The 25,418-nt window shown below is 41.8% G+C and overlaps 2 protein-coding genes across 3 annotated transcripts in view; one reads left to right on the forward strand and one right to left on the reverse strand.

Annotated features, from left to right (window-relative positions):
• The window catches only part of vti1b (vesicle transport through interaction with t-SNAREs 1B), a 32,191-nt gene extending 9,422 nt beyond the window's left edge, over nt 1–22,769 (forward strand). Inside the window, exon 6 of one of the 2 annotated variants that reach the window (XM_060828895.1) lies at nt 21,846–22,769. In XM_060828895.1, coding sequence (XP_060684878.1) covers nt 21,846–22,071 — 226 coding nt within the window. In that variant the 3' untranslated portion in view covers nt 22,072–22,769. Of the gene's footprint in view, nt 1–326; nt 2,474–21,845 lie in introns of those variants that run through there. The other variant, XM_060828896.1, reaches the window with a different exon arrangement.
• On the reverse strand, nt 536–17,495 carry arg2 (arginase 2). The gene is made up of 8 exons (XM_060828894.1): nt 17,259–17,495; nt 16,954–17,026; nt 3,342–3,519; nt 3,040–3,199; nt 2,798–2,892; nt 2,123–2,227; nt 1,535–1,671; nt 536–1,358 (listed from the first exon to the last, which is right to left on the reverse strand). The coding sequence occupies exons 1-8, from the start codon at nt 17,439–17,441 to the stop codon at nt 1,156–1,158; spliced, it is 1,134 nt and encodes a 377-aa protein (XP_060684877.1). The 5' UTR covers nt 17,442–17,495; the 3' UTR covers nt 536–1,155.
• Nucleotides 22,770–25,418: the final 2,649 nt, after the last annotated feature.

Raw genomic sequence — 25,418 nt, forward strand, 5'->3', positions numbered from 1 at the left:
GAATAGCCTGGAGCATTGTGAAGGACAAGTAACACTACACAATTTTATTTTAAAAATTACTTAATAGCTGCTGAGTAAGTGGATGTTAAAATCAAATAAAACACCTTAAAGCCTTTGGCCTAAATGACAAAATATCTTTACTGCTCCTGGTATTCTGAATACATAGGAGCTTTGTTTCATTGTAAGAGACAACTAGGTTGGGGAAACTATTGTATTAAAGACTGGTTACTGTAGTAGAAAAAGTAGTGTATGACAGTTGTAAGAGTAGAAAGTATACCAGTTTATTTAATTTAACAGAATTAAAGTGAATGCTTTCATCTCTCTAGGGTTATGACAAACAAGTTGCTACTGGGTATTATCATCCTTCTGGAAGTGGTAATTCTAGCAGCTGTTGTATATGTCAAGTTCTTCCGCAAACATTAACCCAAAGGTGCTTATGCAATTTCAATCTATTGGACACCTGCTTTAGTGCTTCCCCTAAAGCTCTCAAGTTTCTGACTCTACAAGAAAGGGTGTTGAAAGATAAGACAGAGGATGCATTGAAGTACTTTTATTATGGAATCATTTCAATTCATTACATGCTCAACCTGGTTATAGGATCTCTTGTCGTTTGATGGGTCTTCAGTTGACACTGCATCTTTGAGCAAGATGAAAGAACTTAATTTGTTAAGTTGCATTTGATCAGTCTCTAACCTTTGTTGCTAATTACTACATTGTAGTAATGTGCACAAAACTTTTAATAAAGTCATTTGATATTTAACAAATGTCCTATTAGTCTTGCACATCTGTCCTGAGAGAAAACTTATTTAATAGATCATGAAAAGTGTGCAGATTTATCCCTGCCAGAGTATTATTATACAAAAGGACAGAACATTTGAAGGTTCAGTTGATCAGACAGTGTGACTTATTCAAACATAGCTTCAACTCAAATAGAGAAATGATATTCTTTCAATTAGAACATATTGAAAAAGCTTAGTACGGCATTGTTCACATTACCTTAAAAATAAAGGAAGGTATGGATGATGGGCTTAGAATAGTGTCCCATTAATATATCCCAATGATAAAGTGTATATGGAACAGTGCTATTAAAATTTCAGTTCTGGAATAGGATTTTGTACAAGCTAAACATTGTTTCCTCTTCTCCACCTTCAGTTTCTAAAGCCGTATAGTCTGTTCATTTGTTGTATATGTTGCACTGGGTGTTGGTAATTCATCACATTTGCCGTGGGATCCTTCTCGGGCCTGTCCCAAAGAAAAGGAGATGATATCTATTGCAATATTTACTGTAGCATTAAGTTCAGCATCTGAAGTCGCAAGTTTAGGGTTGACTTCCACCAGATCCATTGCAGACAGTAATCCTGTAAGAAAAAACAAAATTACTGTTTCAATGCAAGGTGATAAGCAAGTCTAAGTCATTTGTACCAGCAATGAAGCTCAACTGCTCTTGATTTTTGGTTAAGTTGGAGCTTTTACATGAAGCCTGCTCAGTCAATAAAGATAAACAACTAGCAGGTTTTGGACATTAGATTCATACCTGTGTTCTGCACAGCCTCTGCAATATACATCCCTTCCCTGTATGTTAGTCCTCCTATCACTGGAGTACCAGTAGCAGGAGCTAAAGATGGGTCAATGGCATCCACATCATAGCTCAGGTGCACTGGTCTTTTCTGTCTGAAAAGGAAATTACAAATTAGACTTAACTGCTGACTTATGCCTTTATTTTAAAATGACAAATCAGGTTTGTCAGCTAGTCTGTTAAAAAGAAACACTTCACATGCACAAGGAAACCGGCATCTCAATTTGCATTTCCACCATAGAAAGAGTGCCAATTCATCAGTTCAGGTTCTTGTGCCATCCCAGTATCTTAAATACATACCAATATTCATTTCTAGTCCATATGCCAATAAAATCTATTATAAAAAGGTGGGTTCCACATTTCCCCAAAGTGAATGCTGGTTTATAAACCTGCACTGCGTAGACATTTTTACAAATAGACTGCCCTGTCAAGGTCAATATAAAATTAAACAGATGCTTCTTAGAGGTGATGCAAAGCAATAGGTTCTTATTTTCCATCAAAATAAATGCACCAAAGTAACAGCTATATTTGGCTCTTCTAACCTACTTTCCAATAAGGTGATCAAATGTTCTTTCCATTACTTTATGTATTCCTAGTTGATCCACTTCTTTCATTGAGAAGTATCGAATACCAAAGTTTTTCAGGATGTAACTGTTGGTAAGAAACAAAGTTGTTAAATATCTAAAGCTAAATTGCAAAGTGCCTGTTGAGTCAAATTTGAGGTCACTTTAGAGTGTGCATACTTAAACAGAGCAATACTGAGTTACTAAAGAATAAGAGCCTATCTCAATGTCATGTGTTTAAATGAACAAAATTCCATGTTTTCCATGTTACCTTAATGAAGGAGGTGTGGTTATACATTAAACATCAAATGTTTAAACGCTAGATTAAATGGTCATTTTTTGCTTGCTTTTTCAGACATTATGTAGCTACTTAATTCAAAGATTACACTTTGAAATTAAATGGAAGTTGTGAAGGATGTCAAGTGCCATGTTATTCCAAGCTATTCTAAAATGCAAATTTGAAGTAGTGGTGATTTCAAGAAGGAATCTTCAATTAGGAATTGTATTAGATATATTAAATAACAGATGAAAAGCTAATTTCTGAATCATTAAATTAGCATTGAACAGATATGTTTAATAGCCACCCAAGGCAACACTGTAGATCTGTTATGCCATTAGACAGCAAGCAGACTTGTACAAGAAAACCAAGTGTTCTTACTATTCAGCAGGATCAACATCCCGAACACCAATATAAACCAAGTCCTTTGCTGAAATACAAGGCGTGACCCAAGAAAATCCAGGAAGTGGTGGTATCTGCATTAAAAAACCATATTAGACAATAAGTTTACACTTTCATTGCAACTACTGTAAATGTCAATTCTTAGAACATTTCCTGGATTTATCAAATCCACGAGTTCACAAGATGTCACTTAACTGGTTCAATTCCAATAGAAATTTTACCTTGTCCTGGAGCTCTCTGATAAGGAACGATACTGGTTGTCCATGCAGATTACCAGACATTGATGTTAGAGGTGTGTTTAGATCACAATGTGCGTCAACCCATATGAGACACAAATCAGGACGCTGCTGTGCATGTCCATGGACGGAACCAATTCCTAAACTGGATATTCATTAGAAAGAGAACATTGGAGTACATTCAGTTTCAGCATCTAATTGTCACAAGATTCTAATCAAATTTTAAAGTCAACTTTTATTAAAAAAATATCTGAAATAAAGTAATAGCTTGCTGTTGAGAGACTCACCTGTGATCTCCTCCAAGCATAACACTTAGGTGACCATCACCAACTGCTCGACTGACTGCTTCAGTTAATGATTGGTTGGCTAAACCCACTGTTCTTGGGTGGTGGACAATGTTGTTATATGGTGTGTCATTTGATACAGTGGTGAAATTCAGATCTCCATAATCATGTACTTTACAACCTGGAAATTTAGAAGAACTTTATGAATTATAAAAGTGCTTTTTTGTGACTTGTGAAAAGTTCCAAGTCCATCCCCAAACTCTTTCTTACTGGGTGACTATGCTTGAATTTAAAGCTTAGTCTGCATGATGAGTTTACCCCCCCTTCCAAGGGAAGGTGTGTATCTTTCTCTCCAAATGATCAATCTACTTTAACAGATTCCTTTACTAAACCAGATCAGCTAGTCTATGAATATTACCCTGTAACACTTGTTACATGGTCTTTGGTAACATACCACAGGATAAACTTGGGTTAAAATCTAATTCTTAGGCTGATCATTTAAATTGGAGAAGCAGATTTGAAATTGTAGAATCAAGAACTTCCTAAATAATTAACAGGCATTGAATAGCACAGTTAATCAAACTTTCTAATGTATTTCCTTTATCCTTCTAACCACAGCTCTACATTGAGTGACTAGCCTCTAATCATACTAGCTGCCAAATTTTAGTATGAGAAATTGTTAGTCTCCAGTTACTATCAGTTTAGTTTCCATGGAATGAATGCAAGCATCCCTGGCAAGCTCGACATTTATAGCCCCTCCCTAACTGCCGAGGAGGACAGTTCTGGAGCTGGAGAATATTGTTTATGGGGAACACTCATTTCATTGCTATGTGCAACAATTTTAGACAGAATTACACTTCAAGGAGTCATGACTCCCCACATAGTTAATGCAGAAAGGACTTTCAGTCCAGATCATTATCCATCAACATTTCCTAAACTTGTATGTAGACACTGGGCATATAGCACATCATTTTCAATTGAGGTACTGTCACTCAACAATAGGGTCGTTCAAGTGACAGACGCAATTTTCAAATTGAAGTTGTTGGAAATGAATCCTTTCAGTCATACAATAGAGAAATTTTATTCCCTTCTGATTGTGTTCTACGATTTGAATTGTACTGGAAGTGTCTGTACTGGCTCTGTAATTGGACCAATAAAGTACAGTTGTAACAACAAGCAAAGTTCTAACACCGAAATCAGAAGGAATCTGCCAAACTAATGTAATCGTGTGAAAATAGCTGATAGAGCATTAGTAAAAATAACTGGTTTTTATGTGGTGTACTAAGATTTGCAAAAGGCCTTTAACAAGGTGCCACACAAGAGTCTGCTGCATAAGATAAAGATGCGTGGTGTTACAGGTAAAGTATTAGCATGGATAGAGGATTGGTTGACTAACAGGAAGCAAAGAGTGGGGACAAATGAGTGCTATTCTGGTTGGCAATCAGTAACTGATGGTGTGCCCCAGGGATCAGTGTTGTGACTGCAATTATTCACAACTTACACAGATGATGGAGTTGGGGGATCATGTGTAGTGTCAAAATTCGCAGATGACATTACAATGAGTGGCAGAGCAATGTCTGCAAAGGACTGTGGAAGTTTGCAGAGGAACAGAGATACTTTAAGTGGGCAAAGGTCTGACAGATGGAATACAATGTTAATAAATATGAAGTCATACATTTTGGTAGGAGTAACAGGGAAAAAAGACTGACTTGAATGGTAAAAAGTTGCAGCATGCTGTTATGCAGAGGGACCAGGGTGTCCTTGTGCATGAATCACAATGTTGGTTGACAGGTACAACAGGTAATTAGGAAGGCAAATGGAACTTTGTCCTTCACTGCAAGAGGGATTCAGTTTAAAAGCAGGGAGGTTATGTTGCAGCTATACAGGATGCTGGTGAGGCCACACCTGGAATACTGTGTGCAGTTTTGGTCACTTTACTGGAGGAGGATGTACTGGCACTAGAGGTGGTTCACTAGGTTGATTCGAGAGTTGAGGGGGCTGGCTTTGAGGAGAGTGTAGACTGGGATTATTTTGCATTGGAATTCAGAAGAATGAGATGAGGGGGTGGGGATCTTATAGAAACAAAATTATGAAGGGAATAGACAAGATAGAAGTGGAGAGGAAGTTTCCACTGGCAGGTGAAACTAAGACAAGAGGGCATGGCCTCAAAATTAGGGGGAGCAGATTTAAGACTGAATTGAGAAGGAACTTCTTCACCCAGGGGGTTGAGAATCTGTGGAATTCCCTAAAGTAGTTGACACTACTTCAGTAAATGTTTTTAAAGCTAAGATAGATATTTTTCAATCAATCAATGAAGGAATTAACAGTTACAGTGAGAGGACAGGTAAGTGGAGTGAGGCCATGAAAAGATCAGCCACGATCTTACTGAATGGCAGAGCTGGCTTGAAGGACCAGATGGCCTACTCCGGTTCTTAGGTCTTAGGTACAGGATCGGTCTGCCAATTTTCTTCCAAGGTAGATACAAGCAAGCAAAAAGATAATATTGACCTGTTTACTGGAACCTAAAGAGGGACCCACTGCAAAATGGTGTCAGGATTAAGGAAAATAAATTGGAGACACCTGTCTTACCTATATCCTGATCCTCATGCACATTAGAGGTGATGTGTTGCAAATACAAAATGAGAACAAGTCCTTCATATTGATCACATTTAAACAATGTGAATAGACAAAAAATATTTAGTGGTCTTACAATTGGCATGATTTTTAAAACATTTGGGAGGCAGTGTTAAGAGGTGTAAATGGAAGGAGGGGAGGAATGTTGATAAAATTCAGACCAAATCAAACTGTGATAGCAACTGTAACCTATACATACAGGGAAAGGAGACAGACTACAAAGCTCCACCTGGTTATCAACTATGTAGTTACAGGCATGACTTGCAGAATAGTGATGCCCAAATAAAGGCCATGCCATGCAGTCGATAGTTAAAAGGTTAATGAGGGTTTAAATATTTATTTCCCCCTCAGTTCACTGGTTTATGAACCTAACTGATTAACAACCATTAGTGAGCAGATGCTATTCACTGTCAATTTCCTGAATGGAGTTGCTTAAAAACCACTCAAATCGGTTGAGGAACATTGCAGAATGAGGATAGAGGAAAAATGTAGAACTTCACAAGTAGGTTGGTATTTAACATATTGCCCTCAGTTGGCAAAAGGGATGAGGAATTCACTTTGAATTGTCCTGCTCACAAGTCTTGAACTAGGAATTGAAATTATATCCTTTCATTTTCAATCTGATCACGCTAACAGCTGACCAACTACTAAGGCACTGGTTTCAAAACATGAATTCTTTAGACAGGTCACTACAGCAAAAGCAAGTTCTATAGGAGCATAAATTCAATTTCATAACATAGGTGATTGAGATAGGTCTAGGTTATATCTAGCAATTTGAAAATTATACTTGTGTATTGAGAACAGAAGCTCCTTGATCTCAGTTTATATCAGTAGATATTATAAGTGGGCTTTTTTTTGGAGAAGATTTGAAAGGGTGTTCAAAATTGAGGTGTAGGCCCAATTGAGTCAATAGATCATGCTAAAAATATTTCCATTGGCAGAAGAACCAAAAGGGAACAAACAAGATGTTTGACAAAAGAAAACAGAAGACAAATTTAAAAATACACAGCCAGTAGTAAAGAGCTGGAACGCACTATCCTGGAGTGTGGTGGAGGAGATGTACACCTTCAGAACAGAATTGGATCATTATCAGAAGAGCTGTGAGGTACAGGCAGTTGAGTGGGACCAGGAATGTTATTGGTGCCAAGCAGCAGCACAGACAAAATGGGCCAAAATGTTACACAATAGTCTATACTCAGACTGGGGGAGGGGAAAACAAAATGTGGCACAAAGAACAGGTACCCAATGAAAACAGTCTGCTAATTTCTCAGCAACATACCCCAACAAGCCGTCAACATGTCCAGAAACCCTAGCCACCCTCCCCATATCAAAGGCATCTTGGAAATAACTGCCAGGCTACTCAGACCTCTTGGCATCATGGCAGCCCACAAACCCACCAACACACTAAAACAGCAGCTAATGAACTTAAAGACCCTATACAGACAAGTAAAACTAATGTCATTTACACAATACCTTGCAAGAACTGTAACTAACACTACATTGAACAAACAGGCAGAAAACTCGCCGCCAAGGTACATGAACATCAACTAGCCACAAAACAACGTGACCCACTCTCACTAGTAACACAGATAAGGACACCACTTCGACTGGGACAACACATCCATTTTAGGACAAGTCAAGCAGAGAGACACACGAGAATTCCTAGAAGTTTGGCATTCCAACTGGAACACCAACAAACAGACTTAGATCCCATTTACCACCCCCTGAGAAAAGAACAGGAAATGACATCACCAACCCAAGGAAACCTAAACAAATAAAAAAAGCAGGCCATGCTACCAGTGTTTCATCCATAGGCTCACCGATTGTTACCTAGTATGGTGATGAAACGTCTGGAAACTAACCTTCCAGCTCAGCAAGCAAACCTACATCCACAAATCTGTTATGCACATAGTAAATTAGCTCAAATCAAGTTGCTTTGTCAAGACTTCAGATCAAAATGCATACTTATGGAGGCTTTTGAAAAGATGTACAGCAAAACCCAGTTAAAAGCTGGCATTTTGGTTGATGAAACATGAAGATCCATGTTGCAATGGTAGCTCCGCAGCCTGTATGTTTATATCCATTTAGTGCCAATCCTATTTTCTTTAGGAATCTTTAGTCATCTGCTTCTGCCACCTTAAGGCAATAGGTTCCAGGTCATTAACAAGAATCAAAAGAAAAATATTTCTCACATTCCTTTTTATCACTTGACCAAGCCTTAAGTTTGTATCCTAGTTTTCTTACCAACTATTTTGTCTATCTTATGGAAAGATGTCAATTTTGTATAACCATCTTTTCTCAGTCTCCTTTGACATACAACCACAGCTTCTCCAACCTAACCTTCTTACTAAACTGCTCTATTCCTGGAACCAGTCTAGCAAGTCTCCTCTGTAATGTTACATCTTAAAGTGTAACATTGAGAACTGAATATTAATTGTGACAGCTGAAAATGTGTTGCTGGTTAAAGCGCAGCAGGTTAGGCAGCATCCACGGAACAGGAAATTCGACGTTTTGGGCATAAGCCCTTCATCAGGAAAGAGGAGAGGGTGCCAGGCAGGCTAAGATAAAAGGTAGGGAGGAGGGACTTGGGGGAGGGGCGATGGAGATGTGATAGGTGGAAGGAGGTCAAGGTGAGGGTGATAGGCCGGAGTGGGGTGGGGGCGGAGAGGTCAGGAAGAAAATTGCAGGTTAGGAGGGCGGTGCTGAGTTCGAGGGAATCGACTGAGACAAGGTGGAGGTGGGGGGGGGGGGGGGGGGGGGGTATTGAGGAAACTGGAGAAATTTGAGTTCATCCCTTGTGGTTGGAGGGTTCCCAGGCAGAAGATGAGGCGCTCTTCCTCCAACCGTCGTGTTGTTACGTTTGGCGATGGAGGAGTCCAAGGACCTGCATGTCCTCGGTGGAGTGGGAGGGAGAGTTAAAGTGTTGAGCCACAGGGTGGTTGGGTTGGTTTGGTTGGTCCGGGCGTCCCAGAGGTGTTCCCTGAAGCGTTCCGCAAGTAGGTGGCCCGGCTCCCCACTATAGAGGCCGCATCGGGTGCAGCGGATGCAATAGATGTGTGTGGAGGTGCAGGTGAATTTGTGGCGGATATGGAAGGATGCAGGTGAATTTTATTTCATTATTAATTGTGACAATCAGAACTTGAGATTGGGTGCAACTTCTACTGTACTTGTATTTATCAAACCCAAGATCTCATACATTCAACTCCTAATAGTCCTTCAAACAATAATCCCCAGATCCCTGTCTCCCACTGTAGAAGTGTCAAAAATCAAACACCAGGTTATGATCCAACATGTTTTTTGGAAATTGCAAGTTTTTGGAGCAATTTCCAAAAAACATGTTGGACTATAACCTGATTTTTGACCTTGTTCACTCTAGTCCAACTCTGGCATCTCCACATCATGTAGACCTCTGCAATAAAGTCCATATTGCCTCTTCCTAGCCCCTTTTCCCCAACGCAAAAACTTTCGCAATACAATATTAAATTCCATCTACCATTTGTCTGCCCATTCTGCAGACTTAGTCAATTGTTAGCAGCCTTATTGCTTGCTGCATCTCCATGTTTTGTATCATTTAAAATTGAACAACCTTTTCTGCTCATCCATGATTTAATGTTGGTCAGATTGTAAGACAATTAAAAATATCTAGTTCATGGTTAATGTGTTTTAGTATTTAATCTTTGGCTTTAGAATTAAAGTTTCTATCAAAAATGGGATAAATTTAAATAAAGCAAATGGAAACAGAGATTAATAGTAGAGTAGCAGCAGAAACTGCCAATGGGCTTGATCAAAGGATATTGTCTGCACTGCTTGTAGTAATGCCAGTCTATAAACAGTTGTGAAAAGCCAAACCCATTTACTACTTCAGATTAAAAAAAAGAAATTAAGTAGACAGCTCAGAGCAGATTATCGTAAGGCTGGGTGGAGCTTAATGTAATTATTTAATTAGATACTACCAGCAAAACAAACAATTTACAAAGTACCATTCAAGAACTGTAAAAAAACACTACATCAGACAAACAAGCATGAAACTCACCACCAGGATACATGAACATCAACTAGCTACCAAACAACACGACCCACAATCACTAGTTTCTATACATATAGACAAAAAAAAAGGACATTTTGACTGGGATGACTCCGAACAAGCAAAACAAAAACACAGAATTCGAGTCATAGAGCCATAGAGATGTACAGCATGGAAACAGACCCTTTGGTCCAACTCATCCATACTGACCAGATATCCCAACCCAATCTAGTCCCACCAGCCAGCACCCAGACCATATTCCTCCAAACCCTTCCTATTCATGTACCCATCTAGATGCCTTTTAAACATTGCAATCATACTAGCCTTCACCACTTCCTCTGGCAGCTCATTCCATATATGCACCACCCTCTGCATGAAAAAGTTGCCCCTTAGGTCTCATCTTTCCCCTCACCCTAAACCTATGCTCTCTAGTTCTGGACTCCCCCATCCCAGGGAAAAGACTTTGCCTATTTATCCTATCCATGCCCCTCAATTTTATAAACCTCTATAAGGTCACCCCTCAGCCTCAGACACTCCATAGAAAACAGTCCTAGCCTATTCAATGTCTCCCTATAGCCCAAATCCTCCAACCCTGGCAACATCCTAAATCTTTCCTGAACCCTGTCAAGTTTCACAACGTCTTTCCAATAGGGAGGAGACCAGATTTGCACGCAGTATTCCAACAGTGGCCTAACCAATGTCCTGTACAGCCACAACACATCCTAGAGGCCTGGTGTTCTAACTGGAACTTATGGAAAATAAAGTGCATGAAAGCATGAAGACCACTGGCAATCTGTGGTCTGTGGAAGGCAGGATGGGATAAGAATAGTGGAATGCTCTTACACCAATTAGTAGAGTAAGGTTAAGGCTGAAAGGTCACTCTGGCGAGATGAGATAACAGTTAGTAGAGGTAGTTTCTCTGTTAAGTATCATTATGGCAGGATTGGGACAAGACATTAAAATATGCAATAAATACTTAATAGTCAGCTTGAGACAGCAGACTATTGTAATAGATAGAATAGCTAAATAGCTATCATGACAGGTTAGTCTAGAATGCAAGATCACTGTAGCAGAGGTGACAGTAAATGTCTAACCATGACAGTAGAATAACTAAGTAAAATGTACAACTGAAGAGATAATGGGAACGAACATCACTAGTTTATTGTGTAGCTAGAGTGAGGTACTTTGATTAATATAGTTGGACATGCTGATAAGCTAACAGAAACATGATAAAAAATAAAAATCCACAGGTGTGGAGGTATTCGAGAATCGGCTTTCTCAGTGTCATGGTTTTTTGTTTGCAAATAAAAGACCTACATCTTGAAGAACACTCCGTCTCCTGGTGATTCTCTACATTTTCTCTATGACAAGTTCCATCAATAAACTCATCAATTTAGACCCTATCTACCTTCACTGGAAAAAAAGAACCAGAAATGACACCACCCACCTTAAGAAACCAAGACGTGGGCCATATCACCAGTTCTTCACCAGAGATGCTCACTGATGTTACCTAGTCATGATGATGAAAACATCTGCAAATAAACCTGCCAGCTCAACAAGTTACATATCATCAACCTGAGCAACAGATCTTAAAAATTGCTCATGGTTCTCCAATTTCAATTTGTGTGTTTTATGTGGGAGATGTTATTGCAGTTTTGAGCTGGGTAAGTGCTGCAAAGGAAGTGGCTTCTAACTGCACAGTTACCAGACAGACAGGTGGGGCTCTGGGGAAAACTCAGTAGTGGTTTCATTTTGTGGGGAAAAAGCTAAAAGCAGCTGATAACGAGAAACAAGCCCATAAACAGCACTTCCTAACACAGCAGTGAAAGGTTAGAGCTTGTAGAAATGCAGGAACAGCTCAGTGAAGCCAGCTCCATGACAAGTGGAAATTGAAACTGAAAGCAGAGTCAGATTTTGGAAGTTTTCCCAAGGCCAGCTTGTTGGAAGTGAGGGAACAAAATTCCTTGTAAAATGAGACATTCATTTTAATGACCCACAGCGGCAATAAAGTCTGAGTCAAATCTGGCTTGGTTGCATTGGCCAGTAAAAATGCAGTTTAGATTGTCTTTTCTATTAGATTCCCCACAGTATGGAAACAGGCCCTTTGGCCCAACAAGTCCACACCGACCCTCCAAAGGGTAACCCACCCAGACCCATTTCCCTCTGACTAACGCACCTAACCTACAGGCAATTTAGCATGGCCAATTCACCGGACCTGCACATCTTTGGATTGTGGGACGAAACCAGAGCACCTGGAGGAAACCCACACAGACACGGGGAGAACGTGCATACTCCACTCGGACAGTCGCCACAGGCTGGAATCAAACCCTAGTGCTGTGAAGCAGCAGTGCTAACCACTGAGCCACCGTGCCGCCCTATTAACCTTTGTTCTTCACTGCATTTAAGTGGTGGGATTCCAGCATTGAATTGCAATGCCCAAAAATTTATTATACAACTTGAACAAAAACAAAAAAAAACAAGCCTCAGTTTGTGGGGTGTTTCTCTGTTAACTTCATTAACAACTTAGTCCTGAATGTTAGTTTGAGTTACACATGGTGTACATTATTCAGAATCATTTTTACTGTTCAGTACACTACTGAATCATTGTTTGTTTTGTTCAAGTTATGTAATACATTTTTGGGCATTGCAATTCAATGCTGGAATCCCACCACTTAACCTTTGTTCTACACTGCATTTAAAAAATATGGTCCATGTCAGATCATAATATTCTCAAATCTGGATTTTAGCATCATGCCCCTGACTCTGTTGTGTTGATGGTTCCCTATACAGTATACAGTGACTGACCTTATTCCTCCAAGTGAACAGAAGGGCCAACAGTGAAACCATGGTGTTCCAGAGTTAGAATTGGAGACAGAGGAATAAATTAGCATTAATGGGTGTCTTATTTGGATGACAATGTGAAAAGCAATTCATAGAGTCATAGTCAAGGAGATGTACAGCACAGAAACAGACCCTTCGGTCCAACTCGCCCATGCCAACCAGATATCCCAACCCAATCTTCCCACCTGCCAGCACCTGACCCATATTCCTCCAAGCCCTTCCTATTCATATACCCATCTAGATGCCTTTAGAATGTTGCAATTGTACCCACCTCCAGCACTTCCTCTGGCAGCTCATTACATACACGCACCATCCTCTGCATGAAAAGTTATCCCTTAGGTCTCTTTTATATCTTTCCCCTCTTACTCTAAACCTATGTCCTCTAGTTCTGGACTCCCCTAGCCCAGGGAAGAGACTTTGTCTATTTACCCTATCCATGCCCCTCGATGTTATAAACCTCTAAGGTCACCCTTCAGCCTCCAACACTCCAGGGAAAACAGCCCCTAGCTATTCAATCTCTCCCTTTATTCAAATCCTCCAACCCTGACAACATGCTTGTTAATCTTTTTGAACCCTTTCAAATTTCACATCTTTTCAATAGGAAGGAGACCAGAACTGCACACAGTATTCCAACAGTGGCCTAACCAATGTCCTGTAGAGCCACATGACCTCCCAACTCCTGTACTCAATACTCTGACCAATAAAGGAAAGCATACCAAACACCTTCACTATCCTATCTATCTGTAACTACACTTTCACCAAGCTATGAACCTGCACTCCAAGGTCTTTGTTCAGCAAAATTCCCTAGGACCTTACCATTAAGTGTATATGTCCTGCTAAGATTTGCTTTCCCAAATTGAAGCACCTCACATTTATCTAAATTAAATTTCATCTGCCACTTCTCAGCCCACTGGTCCATCTGATCAAGATCCCATTGTGATCTGAGGTAACCACCTTCACCTCCAATTTTGGTGTCATCAGCAAACTTACTAACTATACCTCTTATGCTCCCATCCAAATTATTCATTTAAAATGATGAAAAGTAGTGGACCCAGCAACAATCCTTGTGGCACTCCACTGGTCACAGGCCTCCAGTCTGAAAAAAAAAACAACCCTCCACCACCACCCAGTGATGGAGCCAGTTCTGTATCTAAATGAGTTCTCCCTGCATTCAGTGAAATCTAGCCTTGCTCACCAGTCTCCCATGGGGAACCTTGTCAAACGCCTTACTGAAGTCCATATAGATCACATCTACCAATCTGCCACCATCAATTCTTTGTTACTTCTTCAAAAAACTCAATCAAGTTTGTGAAACATGATTTCCCACACACAAAGCCATGTTGACTATTCCTAATCAGTCCTTGCCTTTCCAAATACATGTACATCCTGTCCTTCAGGATTCCTGCCAACAACTTGCCCACCAACGACATCATGCTCACCAGTCTATAGTTGCCTGGCTTGTCTTTACTGCCCTTCTTAAACAGTGGCACCACATTTGCCAACCGATGATACAAATCTCAGCAAGAGGCCCAGCAATCATTTCCCTAGCTTCCCACAGAGTTCTAGGGTATACCTCATCAGGTCCTGGGGATTTATCCACTTATGCATTTCAAGACATCCAGCACTTCCTCCTCTAATATGGAGATTTTTTTTCCAAGATGTCACCATCTATTTCCCTCCATTCTGTATCTTTCATGTCCTTTTCCACAGTAAACACTGATGTAAGGATAGCACCATGAACACAATACAAGAAATAGATGAGGACAGAGACTGACACCAGAGTTGGTGCACAATTTGATGCAAAATTTTTTAAAAAGTAAAAAAATTCTAATTGTCAGGCCATTTCAAAGACACTGGTCACATGCACGCTTGTCAGAAACAAGTGTGTGGTGTTTTACAAATGCCACAAAAGAATTGGCTTATTCAATTCCAACAATTGTTTAAAATAAAGCTAGTCAAATTTAACTTTTCATTGGCAATAGATATGCTGCAATTTTTGTCAATTTTCCAGAACCTCTCGAAACAGCACAGAAAATAGAGTTATATATTCATTGATGTACACCGAGCTCCTTATCTCCCAACAAGTAATTGCAAAATAAAATTAGTGTCAACTGACAAAAATCAGTCCATGCCATCATGACACCTGTATTTCAGCATTTCATTCCACAGCCCAGGGGGACAATCAGACAAATTGATTAGCCAAAAGTACAATTGGGTCCTTTGTCCTTCTCTGATGGGTGGGTTGGGGACAAGAGGGGAACTCCATGTAGAGCAATAAATACACAGCTGCCTTTGTTATTTTTGTCTGAAACCTAGGCTGGCTGCAGTAGTTTTGAAAAAGGGGAGGAACCATCACCAGCTACCAACGGCAACATTTATGAAACGGAGATCAGCATGCACGTTTTCAGGAATTGGTGAAATGGGATAGAATAGTTTGCTTGGGATAAAGGGAAAGTATAATTGTTTCAGGCATGCAACCAATTTTTTAAAACTTATTTTTAAAGCATAATAAAGGAATTGACTAAGAGTCAAAAAATATTAGTGTAGACAGCAAAATGAAATTGAGGCTACACTGAGCTAATGTGTTAAAATGGCAAATGGCCCTCTCCTTACCAGAGTTCGTACATTCATTGTACTTCATTTTACCTCTTGCAACATTTTTCTGTTGAAATGTCCACATTTAGTCAGGAGAAAGATTTAAAAGAGAAACAAAAGGGAGTACTTTGTTTTTTTTAAAAAAGTGGCTCCTGTATAAACTTTCAGAGGAAGTGGTGGATGTGGGTACAATTACACCATTTAAATAAATATAATAATGTTAATAAGTATAATGTTTGGAGGGATGTGGGCCAAGTGCAGGCAAGTGGGAGTTTATTTGGCATTATGGTCAGCATGGACTGGTTGGGCTGAAGGGTCTACTTCCATGCTGTAAGTCATAACCAGAACAGTTCATTTTCAATTAAGCAGACAGGTTGCATTTCTGCAGCTCAAGGCCATAAAACACACCGATTTTTTTTTCAAAGATCTGATCATGTACTTTAAACATGGTCACGACTCTGAAACGCACCAGCCAGTTTACACACAGCAAGTTCTAAGAAATAATGTTTGTGATCGTGACTAGGTAATTTTTTTTAAAAAAAAGAACGTCGTTGGACATTTGTTCAGCCTCCTCCACAAGATGGCCCAAGCTCAGTAAGTGAGAGAGTGGAGCTTGAGCCCACAACTTTCTGACTCCAGTTAAACAACTACCACCTGAGCCCGTGCAGTAATTGTAAATAATTTGGAAACCATTCAAATCTGTGGATTTTCTGGTCTTTTAACTATATCCTCGTTTTATAGACAACATCTAAAATTAGTAATCCGGAAAATAGTAAGGTTAAGCAAAATGTTGCAAATGCAAAAGAGCAAACCCTCAGGCCAGGTATTCTCAAATGGAAGGGAGATGCCAGAAACATTAGATTTTTTTTCCTCCCAGATGCAGATAGTACCCAGCTTGGTTTGCAGAACTGCTGGTGGACAACGCGGTCTCTCAGGAAGTACAGAGAAACACGGGATAAGTTCTGGTTCAGATTTGTAGAAGCAACATTTTTACAAAACAACAACATCTTGGCTGGAATGCAGCGGCCATCTAACGCACTGACACGTTACTCTCCACCATGCGGTGGTAAGTCGTGAGAGAAGTCAGCTGAAGTTATTCACACTAGACTTTTTTTTAAACAAAGCCACTAAACGGAAACTATTATTTGCAGTGCGGGATGGGAAGCAAGTTTGTTTTTTTTCCGCAATAATAAAAAAAGAGGGTCATTACGGTCACGGTCCTGGCTTCCTTCAATTGTGGGAATCTGAAGGAGGAACATTCCCTGGGGGAATTAACTGGAGCTGTTTGAGGATAGCGCTGGTACACCCCAGCACACACACACACAAGGAAAGCAGCGTCTGCCCGGCTCCCTGCCGATTGAAGCCAGCGGGACAGCTCTGCAGCATCTCCCGGAGTAAGGGGCTGGTGCTGGGGACAGGGGAGGGGGTGGAAGGAGATCGCACTCGGTGAACCCTCACTCCCGGGAGCCGCCAAGCCATCCTCTTCCCCAGCTCCCCCCCCTCTCCTGCTGCACAACTCACCCAGACCCGAAAGTCTCTCCACTAAGCCGGCGGCCCGGATCGCCTGCGGTCCCCCTTCCACTCCGCGGCGTTTCTGAAAGGAGACAGGTTTTGTTTTTATTTTTTTTTAAAAAAAATAAAGAGAGCCGGAGGTCATTTACAAACCCTGGTCCCGGACACTGAATCAGAACCGTGAGTCATCCTCCAATTTAGTTACACGCCAGACTCTTGAATCTACCATCACTGTAGCAGTGGTGTAGGCTGGCTTATCGGCTCTCTGCTCAAAGGCTAACAAAACGCTGTGCTGTCTTACTCATGCTCAGTACCTGGCCATAGGAGAACGGTGCTCCAATGATCCCCACAGAATGTGCCGACCGCCTCTGCTTGGGGAACCAGCCCCGCTGCTTCGCCAGAAGGTGCCGTGCACCCCTCTGCAAAGACATCTTTTCAGTTTCAGGGTGAGCGGCCGGGGCAGTCCCCTTTTTATAAATGCGCTGCTCCATCAACATCCCTGCGATTGGTTAACCCATCATGGGCGGAAATACTCGTGAGCGAAGAAGTGTAAGGGGAGACCGTCCCTGCCACACACTGAGCGAACACACTGAACGCTGGGCTATTTTAAAATATCCCCCCCCCCCTCCCCACGACTCGCAGCGCGGACCGACTCAAAAGCAGGCAGAAGGCGACTTCGCTTGCAGTCTTCTTCCCCTCGCCTCCCGAAGCTGATTTCTTTGTGGGATTGTGGCTCCACAAGTGGTGAGCACCTTCTAACGCTCTGCCCTGCAAGTAGCCATTATCCTTGCGTGAGTTCAGGACAGTCTGTTGTAGATACTGGCAACTTCATAATAACCACTACCCTCTTTTCCCTCACCCCTCCAATTTTGTCCAGCAAACATGCCTGGAGAGGTGCATCGGATACACGTACCCTGCAGATTAATTAATTGATAAACATTGAATAGATTGAATTTGGATTGTTTGCCTGTAATTGTTGGTTAGATTTGCTGAGCAAAAGTGTGAAACTAACATAGTGAATGGTGGAAATTGTTTATGTCAGGAAAGGACATTAATATAAGGGAATCAGACAAAGTCAGCATGGATTTATGAAGGGGAAATCGTGCTTGACAAATCTGTTGGAATTCCATGAAGAAATAACCAGTAGAGTTGACAAGAGTAGAAATACACCACGAGCTGATGTGGTGTATTTGGGCTTTCAGAAAGTGTTTGACAAAGTCCCACATAAGGGATTATTGTGCAAGATTAAAGCACAAGGGATTGAGATGGATTAAAAAAATACAGGTTGGCAGAGAGGAAATAAAGATTAGGAATTAATGGGTCCTATTCATATTGCCAGTGGGGTGTCACAGGGATCAGTGCAAGGAACCCAGTTATTCACAATATATATTAATGATTTGCCTGTACATCGCTATGACTCGATGACACCAAGTTGGGTGGGAGGATGAACAAGGATGCAGAGGCCCTTAAGCATGATCTGGACAAGTTGGGTGAATGGGGAAAACAGATGCAGTTTAGGGCGGCACGGTGGCACAGTGGTTAGCACTGCTGCCTCACAGCGCCAGAGACCTGGGTTCAATTCCAGCCTCGGGCGACTGTCTGTGTGGAGTTTGCACATTCTCCCCGTGTCTGCGTGGGTTTCCTCCTGGTGCTCCAGTTTCCTCCCACAGTCACAAGGATGTGTGGGTCAGGTGAATTGGCCATGCTAAATTGCCCGTAGTGTTAAGCAAGGGGTAAATGTAGGGATATGGGTGGGTTGCGCTTTGGCGGGTCGGTGTGGACTTGTTGGGCCGAAGGGCCTGTTTCCACACTGTAAGTAATCTAATCTAATCTAATCTTAATTTGGATAAATGTGAGGTTATTCACTTTGGAAACAAAAACAAGAAGTCAGATCACGACCTGAATGGCTGTAAATTGGGAGAGGGGAGTGTGCAGTGGGACCAGGGTGTCCTTGTGCACCAGTCGCTGAAGGTAAGCATGCAGGTGCAGCAGGTGGAAAAGGGGGCAAATGATATGTTGGCCTTCATTGCGAGAGGTTTTGATTACAGGAGCAGGGGTGTGTTGTTGTAGTTATACAGGGCCTTGGTGAGGGCACACTGAGAGTATCATGTGCAGTTTTGGTCTCCTCTTCTGAAGAAGGATGCTCTTGCTCTTGAGGGAGTGCAGCAAAGGTTTACCAGGCTGATTGCAGGGATGGTGGGACTGACCTATGAGAAGAGATTGACTGACTAGGTTAGGATTGTTTTTGTTGGAGTTCAGACAAGTGAGGGGGAGAATCTCAAAGAGACTTAGAAAATTCCAACAGGACTAGACAGGATAGATGCAGGGAGGATGTTCCCGATGGTGGATGCATCCAGAACGAGTGGTCACAGTCTGAGGATTGGGGGTGACCATTTAGGACAGAGTTGAGGAGACATTTCTTCACACAAAGAGTGGTGAGCCTGTGGAATTCATTACCACAGGAAGTAGTTGACACCAAAACATTGAATATTTTCAAGAGGCAGATAGATAATAGCACTTGGGGCAAATGGGATCACAGGTTATGGGGAGGAAGCAGGATTAGCCAATTGAGTTGGATGATCAACCATGAGGTGGAGCAGGCTTGATGGGTCGAATGGCCTCCTCCTGCTCCTATCTTGTATGTTTCCATATCTCTTGGGAAATCGCCCTATGCCATTCCCCACCACACAGAAGGACTTCCAGTATGGGCTGCTCACTGATACTGTCTACTTCGTCAACTTTTGTCTTCCATCAGAGATGGCCTATGGCTGCCTGGACGACGGTTATTCACTTTTTATGGGCATCCTTTGCATTTTTGGGGAGCTAGCATGCAGAATGTTGGCTTGACTAATTAATAGATATTTTGGATAATTTATCTTCCAGGGTGCATTCATGAACTTTGGATGAAGTGTGTTTCTTTTTTTTTGGCTCAGTGTCAGAGGTTACCTCTTCCGCTGTCTGAGCAGGTTTTTCTCCATTTTTGGATTGAGTCCCATACTATGATGCTGATCTTTGGTCATCTGGGTGTGGAATGAATGCAGGAACGTCAGAGGATCTCGCCAGGTGCTGGGCTTAACCATTTATACCTTGAGGTTAAGAGCAGCTCATTGGAGTGTCTGCCTGCCCTTCCACTGTTGTCTTGTCCACATCTGGATAGCTCTGGAGAAGGAGAGCTGTAGTTCCTGTGAATGTCTAGCAGACAATAATGATCACATTATTATTTACGTTCCCTTTGGTTTTGTGATTTACTTCTTTATTGTGTGTCCCTTTTAAAAGGCAAACATTTTATTTTTCAGTTGGTGTCACTCTGGCAAACTAATGTCTCTTTTATCAGTTATTTTAAATTAGAATACGAAAAGGTGGGAGATGGACAGGCTACTGTAGAACAACAAAGAGAGATTGAAGAAATAGCAACGTCATGATTATTAAGCGGGAGTCACCAGCTGATGTAAGGGCCGAGGATAAAGGTCAGATTAGAAAATGGAAAGTTTCAGCAAAGTAGAATAGAGAGATTGGAAATTGAAAACTTGACTTGATACAATAGCACAGGCAAACTATCCAAAGGAAATGGAATGTTGACGTTTGGAAGTTCTTTGTGGAAACCATTCGTCTGCGTTTCTCGGAAAACATACAAAAATTGTTAATATCAAATCAGATAGCCTTGATTTTTAAGCTATGTCTTTTATTGATTTATCATTGGCAGCTCTCTCTAAGCTCTTCAAACCTGCTCACCTCGCACCGTTCATTTAATTCAGTCTCTACAACTACACCTTTGACCAAGTTTTTTACCACTCGACTGAATTCCTTCTATATGTGTTTGAGATCAAATTTTGTCTGGCAACAACTCTATGGAGCGACTTTTGACTTTTTACTATTTTCCCTCATCTGTACCTTAGTTACTTCCAGACTTGACAATTCCAACATCAACTCTAGGCACAATGGTCTTCTATAGAGGGTGTTTGATTTCAGCGTGTTGAATGTGGAATTAACTTCTGATTCTGGAAATTCCTCCTGGCTGGTCTCCCACACTTTTGCCTGTGAGGACTTGAGATCATCCAAAACTCTGCCCTGATTTGCATTAGGTGCCACTCCACAACATATGGCATGTTTTCATTCGTGATGTTCCAAAATTATGAAATTTTGTTAAATGCAATATATAAATGCACATTATTGTAGCATAGAAGTGGCTTTGGATTAACTGCCACAAACTTCATTTGTCCAAATATCAGTTCTTTAAGTGCAGTAATTTACATTTGCATTGACTACATTCTTGTGACTGAGCTATTTCAGCTTAATAACTAATTAAGGTGCAGAGTTTGTTATATTCCATAGAGGACAAATTTTATGATCCCATTTTCTGATTAATTTTCTCCCTTGCTGTAGGATCTTTTGTTTCCTTATTGAGTGTGTTTTCATGGGTACTTGCCATTCTCTAGCCATCCTCAGTGGCAATCCTTCATGTTAAACCCTGCCTGGGAGTATCTGAATTGCTGTTGTGAGTCACTTGCTATTTTGAGTGTTGGAGTGAGTGGAGCAGTGCACCACTTGAACTGGCTGTCACCATGTTTGGGATTGACATTTCAGTGTTTACTGGAAATGATTTTACAAAGTAGAGTTCCTTGAAAACAGATAGTTACGTTGCTATTTCCTATTCAAATAGAAGCTACCTACATTTCTAGATTTGTATTGCTTATATGTGGGTATAGAAATGGTGGCATTTCATTTCCGGTTGCCATTTGAAAAAGTGAAAATACAACTAAGATTACCTTTCGTGCCAAGGGGTGTTTATGGGGATTGTAGCAAGTATTTGGAACAGCATCATTAAGTTAGAACGACCAGTTGGGTTTTCAAAGAGGCTGAGTTATTCAGTATTCTGTTTTCTGTTGTTTGTGTTTCACTAGTTCATCGTCACTAACACTCAACATTGAAGCCCCCCAGAGGAGCGTACTCACCCCGCTCCTGTACTCATTGTATACCCATGATTGTGCCTATGACACCATCGTAGTCGGTCAAATCTCAGATGGCGATGAAACAGACTACAGACAGGGAGGTGGAGGACCTGGAAAAATGGTGCACTGGGAACAACCTAGCTCTCAATGCCAGCAAAACCAAGGAACTCATTACTGACTTTCGGCGGGATGTTACTCATGCCCCCCCCGTACACATTAATGGCACAGAGGTAGAACGAGTGGAGAGTGTCAAGCTCCTGAGAGAGGCCATCCACAACAAGCTTTCTTGGACTTTTCATGTGGATGCACTGGTTACAAAGGCCCAACAACGTTTCTTCTTCCTCAGGCAGCTGAGGAAATTTGCCATGACAGCGAATACCCTTGCCAACTTATATAGGTGTGCCATCGAGACCATTCTGGATGTATCACTACCTGGTATGGCAAATGTACCATTCAAGATCGGAGACAGTTACAGAGAGTGGTGAACTCAGCCCAACCAATCACAAAGGCCAACCTCCCATCTATAGAATCCATCTACCAGGCCCACTGTCAAGGAAAGGCTGCCAGCATTCTCAAAGATCCAACCCACCCTGGCAATGTTTTTCTACAACCTCTACCATCGGGGAGAAGGTACAGAAGCCTGAACACACACATCAGCTGGGTTCGGCACAGTTTCTACCCTACTGTTATTAGAATGCTGAGGAATGGACTCATAAACTCTTAACATTCACCTGTCCCTGTGTTTTTATTGTTGCTGCTGTTTACCTATTACTTACTGTCTATGCTACTTAACTGTGTGACCTGTCTGTATTGCTCGCAAGACAAAGCTTTGCACTGTGCCTCGGTACACGTGACAATAAATTCAATTCAATTCAATTGAGTTCATCTTGTAAATATTTTCTGTTTTGTTTAAAACTTAGTGGTTTGACCAGCTGATTCTCTCCGGGAATATCCACCATACACCTGCTTAAAACAACTAGCAAAGTTAGGGTCTGGGCTACCTTCTTTGAATGTTATGAGGGATTTGGCCTAGTCCATAACAGGGGGACTGGACAAATGTAGGTGATGCGATCAGTAAGCTTGCAGACAACATGAAAGTTGGTTTTATGATAAATAACAATGAAGCGAACATTAGAATCTAGGCAATGTTTCCTTTTAAGCTGTGCAGTCATTCTAAGGTTCTGTGTGTGATGATCAGCGTTGGCTGCTGACATGGCACTGACTTCCAGTTCCACATGTCACTGCCATGCTTGTGCTGAGGAGACCTGTATGGACTGTTTTTAAAGCAAAATTAGAATTCTGGCTACTGGGCAAATTAGACTGTCTGGTCAGATGGCCTGAACAGTGGCAAATGGCATTCAATCTTACATTTGTAAGATGATGCGTTTTGGGAGGACTAACATGATAAGGGAGTACATGGAAAATGATAACATTCGTTAGGAAGTGCTGAGGATCAAAGGAATCAAGGCATTGAATTCAAGAACAAGGAGGTTATGGTGGAGTTGAGTATAATGGTTATAAGGCCATACATCTGGTTACTACAGTATAGGAATGATGTGATTGCACTAGAGAAGTTGGTGAATACCTTCTGCACCATAGTAACGAGCATGGATATGTTGGGCCGAAGACCCTGTTTCCTTGCTGTAAAATCTTTTCCCTGGGTTGGGGGAGTACAGAACTAGAGGGCATAGGTTTAGGGTGAGAGGGGAAAAATTTAAAAGAGACCTAAGGGACAACTTTTTCACTCAGAGGGTGGTACATGTATGGAATGAACTGCCTGAGGAAGTGGTGGAGGCAACATTTAAAATGAATAGGAAGGGTATAGAGGGATATGGTCTTCTAGGAGAAAGTGAGGACTGCAGATGCTGGAGATCAGAGCTGAAAATGTGTTGCTGGAAAAGCGCAGCAGGTCAGGCAGCATCCAAAGAGCAGGAGAATCCACATTTCAGGCATGAGCCCTTCTTCAGGAATGAGGAAAGTGTGTCCAGCAGGCTAAGATAAAAGGTAGGGAGGAGAGACTTGGGGGAAGGGCATTTGAAATGCGATAGGTGGAAGGAGGTCAAGGTGAGGGTGATAGGCCGGAGTGGGGTGGGGGCGGAGAGGTCAGGAAGAAGATTGCAGGTTAGGAGGGCGGTGCGGAGTTCGAGGGATTAGACTGAGACAAGGTGGGGGGGAGGGGAAATGAGGAAACTGAAGCCCCTCCCCCACCTTGTCTCAGTCTAATCCCTCGAACTCCGCACCGCCCTCCTAACCTGCAAGCTTCTTCCTGACCTCTCCGCCCCCACCCCACTCCGGCCTATCACCCTCACCTTGACCTCCTTTCTCCTATCGCATTTCCAATGCCCTCCCTCCCGCCAAGTCCCTCCTCCCTACCTTTTATCTTAGCCTGCTGGACACACTTTCCTCATTCCTGAAGAAGGGCTCATGCTCAAAGTCAACTCTCCTGCTCCTTGGATGCTGCCTAACCTGCTGCGCTTTTCCAGCAACACGTTTTCAGCTATAGAGGGATATGGGGCAAGTGATGGCAAATGGGACTAGATTGGGTTAGGACATCTGGTCGGCATGGACAAGTTGGACTGAAGGGTCTGTTTCTGTGCTGTACATCTCTATGACTCTGTAAATCTTAGTCTTGCTACGAATGTGATGATATTAATCTCGGTTTCCACCCTGGTGTGTACCATTAAAGACGTTAATGCTGGTGGCCTTCCTGGTGAGTTGCTAGCTCCCTGCTTGCTTTTGAAGGTCATTGCAGATTATTCAGTACTTCTGTCTGCAGATCATGGGTGCTGCTTGAACCAACATATCTCCCCAATCAGTAGTTTATCTGATCAAAACAAAAAAAAGACAAGTGCAAACAACTCAGCAGGTCTTGCAATATCTGAGTGCAGAGAAACAGTCACTTTTCATTGAAACCGAATGTCTGATCTTATATATTGTGGTATCTTGCTGTATGTGAACTAGTGGGGTGCTCTTGCTTCATCTGTGTGACAACAAATAACTGCATTTCAAAAAGTGGTAACATTTTCCTTGAATGCAGGTTGGTTCATTTTTCTAAATCCAGGAAGTCTTGAAGTTCCAGGCTCATTTCACACTAACCGGTGTCAGTGTTTACTGAATACTGAGAATGATTTCGACTGGAAGGTACAACGTGAATGTTAACAGTGAATGGAACACAACCCTGACTTAAAGTCGCGTCTCTCTTTCACGTTTGTTTGATGTTCTTTGTGTGGGCTGAGCTGGCCTCTCTTCGTTCGGCTGTGCAGACGAAGGGAGAGGTCTGTTTACTCTTGCTGTATAATTAATTGGGCCGAGTCCCGAGCTTGTCCAATGAGGCGGGTGCAAACTGAAAACTCAGCGATATCATAGGACCAGGGGACCCCCAACTAACCAGCCACTCACTGGGTGCTGAGGCAGCGCCTTCTATTTCAGCCCTGGAGGGTCAATAATGGAAAAGAAAATCTCCAAGTGTTTCACTGTGCATTGCACTGACTGGCGGTGTCAGGGATTTGGGGATTTTCCTTTGGG

Source organism: Hemiscyllium ocellatum, chromosome 8 (genome assembly GCF_020745735.1).
Source record: "Hemiscyllium ocellatum isolate sHemOce1 chromosome 8, sHemOce1.pat.X.cur, whole genome shotgun sequence".
Taxonomy (NCBI): domain Eukaryota; kingdom Metazoa; phylum Chordata; class Chondrichthyes; order Orectolobiformes; family Hemiscylliidae; genus Hemiscyllium; species Hemiscyllium ocellatum.